The 8920-nt window shown below is 56.0% G+C and overlaps 1 protein-coding gene across 1 annotated transcript; it reads left to right on the top strand.

Moving 5' to 3' along the window:
• Nucleotides 1–4634: 4634 nt before the first annotated feature.
• KCNF1 (potassium voltage-gated channel modifier subfamily F member 1) lies at nt 4635–6426 on the top strand. The gene has a single exon (XM_026518893.4). The coding sequence runs from the start codon at nt 4635–4637 to the stop codon at nt 6117–6119; it is 1485 nt and encodes a 494-aa protein (XP_026374678.1). The 3' UTR covers nt 6120–6426.
• Nucleotides 6427–8920: the final 2494 nt, after the last annotated feature.

Below are 8920 nucleotides of genomic sequence, written 5' to 3'. Positions count from 1 at the left end.
TGGCCGCTACTCCTATTTTTTAGCATGTTGATGTACTCTGATGTTTTCTATACTATCTCGATAAAAATGCTGGTTAATATTAAATTCATTGTACAACCGATCAGCTATTGAGTTGGTGACCCGAGCTCCGTAAAACGGACTTTTAACCAGATTCCTCACAGAACCTACGAGGCTCTGTGCGGTCATCCATGTGCATCAACCCACCTCCAAAAGACATGTCTTCCTCTGCACAGGCCGCCTCCTCCCAGGTGAGGCAGGCATACCAGGGGAGGTCCTCAGACCTCCAGGCTCAAATCCAGCACAGGCTCTTCCAGAGACCAGAGACTGCAGCCCTGCTGGGCTAGCCAGTTATCTGGGAACACCTGTGCTCCGGCAGCATCTTGGACCTAGAGACCATACCTAGAGGTGGCCGGGGAGAAGGGGGGGACTCTACCTGCCTGAGGGATCACCATCACACACCCCACCTGCACACCTAAGCCAAACAAAGGCCCTAAGCAAATGCAGCCTCTTCCTCTTCCAATCTCTTCCCAGGATTTCCGGGGAAGGAGGCGGGGGAGGCACCCCGCAGGCGCCCCCTGTAGGGAAATTCAGGAACCACCACTCCTTGCATATACCTCTCAGCTACACTGATGACTGCAAACTAATTATTAGTTACAAAAAACATATTCTCTACTAGAGTATGAACCCAGAACCCAGCTCCCACACCCAGGGTGGAGTGTGTATGTCTGTGCTGGGTGTTTTAAAGCCTGTTAAGCTCACACTAAGATGTAATTTGAACGTAACACTGCAGGTTAACTAGGGAGCAACTGAGAAGGGCGGTCAGATGCGTAGGGATTGGAACATGAATATGGGGTGTGTGTAGGAGGGAGCGTGCTGTACTACGTGCAACAGAGATTTGGCCTTAGCACCAGGCAGGCCTCAGTTCAAAGCTCAGTTCCATGGTTACCAGTTGTATGACCAGAAGATGCGAGGTGAAGCGTAGGGGCTGTGACAGGAGTCTACGGGGGGGTCAGACCCCCAATTTTGTCACCTGCCGGCTGAGTGATCTTGGCGGGTTACCTGACATCTTATTTCCTCAGAGAGTTACATACGGGAATTAAATGAGCAAAGCGCAAAGCGCCCAGAAAGCACTTGGCTCATGGTGCACTTAAAATAAATATTATTATTACTCAACCTTTCTGAATCTCAACTTCTTACTCTATAGTAACAGATTGCAGGCTGATTTTAAATGGAAAGGAAATAAATCTGTAAAAAAACTTTCACCAAACAATACTTATTTTGTGTGATGTAGTCTAATATCTTCGTTTTTATACTAACTCATTAAAGAAAATGAGTGACCCAGCAAATTGATTTCATCATCCATTAGTGCATAGAAACTTAAGGTTAAAAAATCCAGCCTACAGAATGTGTGTGTGTGTGTGTGTGTGTGTGTGTGTGTGTGTAAATTTTAATTCCAGTATAGTTAACATAGAGTGTTATATTAGTTTCAGGTGTACAATATAGTGACTCAACAATTCTGTATACTACTCGGTGCTCATTTATCCTAATCCCCAACACCTACTTCACCCATCCCCCCACCCGCCTCCCCTCTGGTCACCACCAGTGTGTTCTCTATAGTTGAGAGTCTGGTTTTCTGTTTGTCTCTTTTCTTCCTCTTTGTTCATTTGTTTTGTTTCTTAAATTCCACATACGAGTGAAATCATGTGGTATTTGTCTTTCTCTGACTGACTTACTTAACATTATACTAACTCCATTCACGTCGTTGCAAATGGCAAGAGTTCATTCTTTTTTATGGCTGAGTAATAGTCCATGGTATAGATACACCACATCTTCTTTATCCATTCATCAGTCCATGGATACTTGGGCTGCTACCATAATTTGGCTGTTGTAGATAATGCTACTCTCGATATAGGGGTACATGCATCTTTTCAAATTTGTGTTTTTGTATTCTTTGGGTACATACCTAATAGTAGAATTACTGGCTCAGATGGTAGTTCTTTTTTTTTTTTTAAGATTTTATTTATTTATTTGACAGAGATAGAGACAGCCAGAGAGACAGGGAACACAAGCAGGGGGAGTGGGAGAGGAAGAAATAGGCTTCTAGCGGAGAAGCCTGATGTGGGGCTCGAACCCATAACACTGGGATCATGCCATGAGCCGAAGGCAGACACTTAACGACTGAGCCGCTCAGGCACCCCACAGATGGTAGTTCTATTTTTAATTTATTGAGGACCCCCCGGACCATTTCCACAGGGGCTGCACCAGTTTGCCGTCCCACCAACAGTGCACGAGGGTTCCCCTTTCTCCACATCCTCGCCAACACCTGTTGTTTCTCCTGGTTTTGATTTTAGCAGTTCTGACAGGTGTGAGGTGAGACCTCATTGTGGTTTTGATTTACATTTCCCTGCTCATGAGTCTACAGAATATATTTTTAATAGACTTTATTTTTTCAGAGCAGTTTTAGGGTCACAGCAAAATCGAGCAGAAAGTACAGAGAGTTCCCGCATACCCCCTGCTCTGCACACGCTCAGCTTCCGCCACTAGCAATATCCCGCACCCGAGTGGCACATTTGTCACAACCGATGAACCACAGGGACACAGCATTATCACCCGAAGTCCATAGTTTACATTGGTGTTCACTCTTGCTATGGTACATTCTGTGGGCTTGACAAATGTATAATGATATGTACCTGCTGTTACGACATATCATCAGACTAGTTTCACTGCCCTAAAAATCTTCTGTGCTCGCCCAGTCCCCTCTCCCTCTAGAATATTTATTTTTTTAAGATTTTATTTATTTATTTGACAGAGAGAGACAGAGCACAAGCAGGGGGAGCGGCAGACAGAGGGAGAGGGAGAAGCAGGCTCCCCACTGAGCAGGGAGCCCAAGATGTGGGGCTCCAACCCAGGCCCCTGGGATCATGACCTGAGCTGAAGGTAGACAATTAACTGACTGAGCCACCCAGGCACTCCTAGATTTTCTTCTTTTTTAGATTTTCTTTTTCTTTTTCTTTTTTTTTTTTTTTTCATTTGAGAGACAGCGCACAAGCAGGGGGAGAGGCAGAGGGAGCGATAGATTCCCCACTGAGCTGGGAGTCCCACCTGCTGCTGGATCCCAGGACCTGGAGATTGTGACCTGAGCCTAAGGCAGGTGCTTAACCATCTGAGCCACTCAGGCGCCCCTAGAATATATATATTTTAACACAGTTTCTGGGTCCCAGGTGATGCTTAGTAATTCACAGTGTGGATCGTGCTGCAAGCTGTTGCAATGGTTCAGGCATGTGAGCCACGGAAAGACAGCTGTGGCCACAAGCCAGGAAGAGAGGGGAGGCTGTGGGAAGAGCAGGGAGGCCTTGGCGACAGCATGGGGAATGGGGAGGCAGGAGCCTGGGGATGTAAGGGATCTGGAAGCTAGTGGTGGTGGTGGGCTCCGAGAAATAGGAAGTGGTGGGCAGCAAGGACTTCAAGGCAGGATTTCAACCTGCTAACCCTGCGTGGATCCATCGGCTAGGACTGCAGGAAGCTCTCTGGATGAAGTGCTGGCCCAGCTGGGCTCTACTTCCATTGCACTGTGTGACCTTGGGCAAGTCCCTTCCCTCCTCCAGCGGCTGGACTGGATGTCCTACACTGTACCCTGTACACTGTGAAGGGGAAAAGGTGCCCCCCACAGCCGAGCCGCGTGGGGGGTGGGTAGGGAACCTTCAAGGATCAGGCAGGATGGGTGGGAGTCTGAGATAAGGAGGGACCAGGGATGCAGGCAGGAGCAGCCTCGCTCGGAAGGGGCTTTCTTGGGCATGCATTCGTGCTGAGCAACAGGCAGCCGCGTCCTCTAGCCATCGGTCTTCTCTACACAGCGGGGAGAGAAACTTTCCAGCCTGAGCCGCCAGCCGCTTTAAGGCCTCAGCTCCTGGCCCCCCGGTGACCCTCCGCGCCCGGGAGGGGCGGGCGGTCGCGCGCTGGTGGCGGCGGCGGCGGCGGCGGCGGCTGGGCCGGTCCGCCCAAGGGTTAACCCGTTCCCCGCAGCTGCCGCGCGTGCCTTGCAGAATTTCACCAGAAGAGGGTACAGTTTGAAAAGCTCTTGACGTCAGGCTGGAATTCCTATTGTGTTTAGACACGGCTTGGGCAAAGCAAGCCCAAGTTCGCTCTCCGCACACCTCGGCGGACTGCGCGGGTCCGGCAGCTCCGCGACTCGTACGGCGCGGGAGGCGCCCGCGGGGAGCCGCGCGGCTCCGGGACCTGCCCGCCGCTGCCCGCGCGCCCCGGGGCGGAGGACCGCCGCCCACGAGGGGACCCCGGTCGCGCAGGAGGCCGAGCCGAAGCGGCGGGTCGCGCCGCCTGGGAGCAGGGTGAGTGCCCAGGACGAGGCCGGCGGCCGCGAGAGCCCCCCGCCGGCGCGCCCCGGCGCCCGCATGCCCGGCCCGAGCCCCGCCGCCGGGTGCATGCCTCCCCCGCGGCGCGCCCCTGCCGCCTGCCGCCCGCTGTGAGCGCCCCTCCAGGCAGGCGGGCGCCGGCGGGCTTCCCCGAGGGCGGCGCGCGGCTGGGACCCGCCGGACCCACGGCGGCGGCGGCGGCGGCGGCGGCGGCGGCAGGCGGCGGGGCGCGGAGCGGAGGCTGAGCGGGCGCTCGCAGGGAGGATGGACGCGGCCGGGGAGCGCAGCCTCCCGGAGCCGGGCAGCCAGGACTCCCGGGCCGGCGACGACATCGAGATCGTCGTCAACGTGGGGGGCGTGCGGCAGGTGCTGTACGGGGACCTCCTGAGCCAGTACCCGGAGACCCGGCTGGCCGAGCTCATGGGCTGCTTGGCGGGGGGCTACGACACCATCTTCTCCCTGTGCGACGACTACGACCCCGGGAAGCGCGAATTCTACTTCGACAGGGACCCGGACGCCTTCAAGTGTGTCATCGAGGTGTACTATTTCGGGGAGGTCCACATGAAGAAGGGCATCTGCCCCATCTGCTTCAAGAACGAGATGGACTTCTGGAAGGTGGACCTCAAGTTTCTGGACGACTGCTGCAAGAGCCACCTGAGCGAGAAGCGCGAGGAGCTGGAGGAGATCGCGCGCCGCGTGCAACTCATCCTGGATGACCTGGGCGTGGACTCGGCCGAGGGCCGCTGGCGGCGCTGCCAGAAGTGTGTCTGGAAGTTCCTGGAGAAGCCCGAGTCGTCGTGCCCGGCGCGGGTGGTGGCCGTGCTGTCCTTCCTGCTCATCCTCATCTCGTCGGTGGTCATGTGCATGGGCACCATCCCCGAGCTGCAGGTGCTGGACGCCGACGGCAACCGCGTGGAGCACCCGACGCTGGAGAACGTGGAGACGGCGTGCATCGGCTGGTTCACTCTGGAGTACCTGCTGCGCCTCTTCTCGTCGCCCAACAAGCTGCACTTCGCCCTGTCCTTCATGAACATCGTGGACGTGCTGGCCATCCTGCCCTTCTACGTGAGCCTCACGCTCACGCACCTGGGCGCGCGCATGATGGAGCTGACCAACGTGCAGCAGGCCGTGCAGGCCCTGCGGATCATGCGCATCGCGCGCATCTTCAAGCTGGCCCGCCACTCCTCGGGCCTGCAGACCCTCACCTACGCCCTCAAGCGCAGCTTCAAGGAACTGGGGCTGCTGCTCATGTATCTGGCCGTGGGCATCTTTGTCTTCTCGGCTCTGGGCTACACCATGGAGCAGAGCCACCCCGAGACCCTGTTTAAGAGCATCCCCCAGTCCTTCTGGTGGGCCATCATCACCATGACCACCGTTGGCTACGGGGACATCTACCCCAAGACCACCCTGGGCAAGCTCAACGCGGCCATCAGCTTCCTGTGCGGGGTCATCGCCATTGCCCTGCCCATCCACCCAATCATCAACAACTTCGTCAGGTACTACAACAAGCAGCGGGTCCTGGAGACGGCCGCCAAGCACGAGCTAGAGCTCATGGAGCTCAACTCCGGCAGTGCGGGCGACGGCAAAGTGGGGTGCTCCCGCAGTGACCTGGACAGCCTCCCGCCAGAGCCCGTTGGGGAGGAGGGGCCGAGCTGGAGCAGCCGGCTGAAGATCTCCCACAGCGACACCTTCATCCCTCTCCTGACCGAGGAGAAGCACCACAGGACCCGGCTCCAGAGCTGCAAGTGATGACGGTCTTCCGGGCACCGGTGGACTCGGCCAGCGGACGGATGGACGGGAGTGGCGGGCCCGGCAGTGACTTCCTGGGAGGGGCTGTCCTTTGTCCCCTCGACCGTCTCCTGAACAGAACTCTGAAGGCCCCCTCGGGCACCCCTGGTGAGGCTGGGTAAGACCCCCTTGATGTTGCCAACTGTCAGGAGCCAGTGGGGAAAGAGGGGTGTCCAAGAGTCACGGGCAGTGTGGGGTGACGGAGGCCATGGTCTGGCTGATGGCGGGAGCCCTCGCCCGGTTCTGTATCTCCTTCAATAAAGCCTCCTGCTCTGCGCACCCACCTGTGTTGTAGCTTCTGTCACAGGCTGGCTGTCCCCCGCCACCCCGTCCCTCAGACGTGGCTCGGGCGCACCCTGTGGTGGGCCGGGAAGTAGGTGTGCAGCCCGGGGGGGGGGGCTATTTTTAGTTGAGAGCTAATTAAAGAAGGGTTCATACACAGGCTTCGGCGCCAAGGAGCCTTGCCACATTCCAGGAGGCTCTGTGCCGGCGACTCCTTCCTTCTGTTTCCTTCTGAGGAAAAGCTTGCTCCCAGAAGGCGAAGAGTTCACTGAGCTAGAAACACTAAGTGGAGTGGTTACCACTTACTTATCACCTGTGGGAGGCCCATTTCACAACTTCTTTCCATTCCTTCCAGCAACCCTGCTAGATAGGCATCCCCATTTGACAGATGAAGAAACCGAGGCCCGGGACCACACAGAGCAGGGATTCAGTCCCAGGTGTGAAGATCCCAAAGCCCACACATTCTCTTTGCTTTGAGGTGGCCTTGGGACAGAGGCGTGTGCTTGGGCCTACAGGGGACGGAGGGTCTGTAGACCAGGAGAAGAGCTGAGCTTTCTTGGGGTGGGTGTGCCTGTCCTCCAGCCCATCCTTTCTTCTAGAACCAGGACCTCTGCCGTATCAGCTGAACGGACAAACCTGAGTGTGCCCGGGGGGCCCACTTCCAGCCTGGGCTGAGAACGCCAGAGGAACAGAGGCAGACAGACTTGGGTTTGCAGCCCAGGAAATGAGGAAGACATCTCTGAGATGTCCTCCAGCTCAAATACTTTTCTCTGGCACTTTTCTCTCCCCCACCACTCCCTTCGTCGCTGTGTGGTCTCAGGCCTGTTGATTAACTTCTCTGATCCTCATTGTGATCATTCATTAAAGGGGGTTATTAGAATTATCTCCGAGAACCATGGTGCTTCACACAGTGCCTGGCACGTAGCAGTTGCTCGGTGAACGGCAGCCATTTCTATGACTGTGTCTGAGAGGGAGGCGAGGCCCACAGCCGTCCACGCTGGCTTCCAAGGTCTGGGCTGGGCTCACACAGCAGCAAGGGGAGGGGACAGGGCCCTGCCACGCTGTTCATAGTCAAAGGCAGTCTCCTTGGCACAGAGTCAGTCCCGGCAGGCCCTTCTCCCTGGCTATCTCTCTTCCAGGAGCCCCAGAACTCTGTTCGTTCTTCCCCAGCTGAGGCCGTTGATGCCCAGGGAGGAGCCATGGTGGGGGAGTAGGGTGGGTGATCCCCCCAGTCTTTCCTCTTCTCTGGGCCCTGCTTTTCCCACATGGATACAGAGGGATGATTTCTCTGGGCTCCTTCCAGGATTTCGAAGCCTAGGGCATGTTGTGTTGAGGACTCCACGGGGTGGGAGCCTGTCCCATGGTAAGGGGACTTGGAGGGGAGGCCTCGATTCAGGGCCATCCCTGTGGGGAGCAAGGCCCTGAGCCAATATTGTGTGCCCCTCCCCCAAGTTTTACCAGGGAAATACTGGGTCAGGTGACCAAGGGAGGTAGAGGAAGGAGGTGGGGCTGGGGCTGTGGGACTCAGTGGAGGTAGAGGGGCGGAGAGGAGGGGATTATTGCCTGGTCTGTGCGGGCCTTGGCTCAGTGGGGGCTCCGAAGCCTAAGTGGGGGGAAAAGTCCCTGGTTGGGGAGAGGCCAGGAGGACCCGGGATCAGGAGGAGCCTCCCCTTTGGTTCACCTGGGGGTTAGCGGAGAGTGTCTTTATAGCCGCAAAAGCATCTCGGAGTCCAGCTCGTCTACTGGAAGTAGGAGACTGTCCAGAGAGGATAAGTGACTTGTCTGAGAACCTTCGTGAATTAGGATTAGATGGTGTCCTGGTGTCAGAGGAGCTCAGAGCGGGGCAGGCTGGTTGTGCAGGGGTGGCCAGGCGGCTGTGGGAGCCAGGCGGAGGGGCAACCGTCTCTCCCTGGGGAATCTTTCCAGGGTACATTAGAACCGCCTGGGAGCTATACAAAATCCTGGTGGGCAGCTGGCACCCACACCCGTTACGTTAGAATCCTAGGGTGACACCCAGGCATCAGAATTTTAAAAAACTTTAAAGTGCACACGAGTCATCAGGAGCTCTTACTAAAATGCAGACTTTGAGTCAGCAGATCCGCCTGGGCCCCCGAGATCCTGCATTCCCAGCAAGCTCCCAGGTCCAGCCACTACCTTCTAGCAACCCCGGGGCTGGTCCTGAAGCCACACTGGGAGAATCAAAAGGCCACAAAAGGAGCTGGCACACTATGGCCTGGGGCCCAAATGTAGGCTGCCATTTGTACAATCTGTGAGCTGAGAATGCTTTTTATGTTTTTAAATGGTTAAAAAAAAAATCAGAGAAAGAATAACATTTTGTGACACATGAAAAGTATCTGAAATTCAAATAAAGTCTTAGTGGGACAGAGCCACGCCCATTTCTCAGGTTGTCTCCGGCTGTCTCAGCGGCAAGGGCGGAGATGAGTCGTTGTGAAGGAGAGCACATGGCCCTCAGAGCCCAA

The sequence above is a fragment of the Ursus arctos genome, unplaced genomic scaffold, assembly GCF_023065955.2.
Source record: "Ursus arctos isolate Adak ecotype North America unplaced genomic scaffold, UrsArc2.0 scaffold_8, whole genome shotgun sequence".
Classification (NCBI taxonomy): domain Eukaryota; kingdom Metazoa; phylum Chordata; class Mammalia; order Carnivora; family Ursidae; genus Ursus; species Ursus arctos.
Note: the sequence above shows the minus strand (reverse complement) of the source record. Positions and strands in the feature narration are given on the sequence as shown.

Coding starts and splice junctions, on each gene's coding strand:
- KCNF1 (XM_026518893.4), top strand. CDS start 4,635: ATGGACGCGGCCGGGGAGCGCAGCCTCCCGGAGCCGGGCAGCCAGGAC.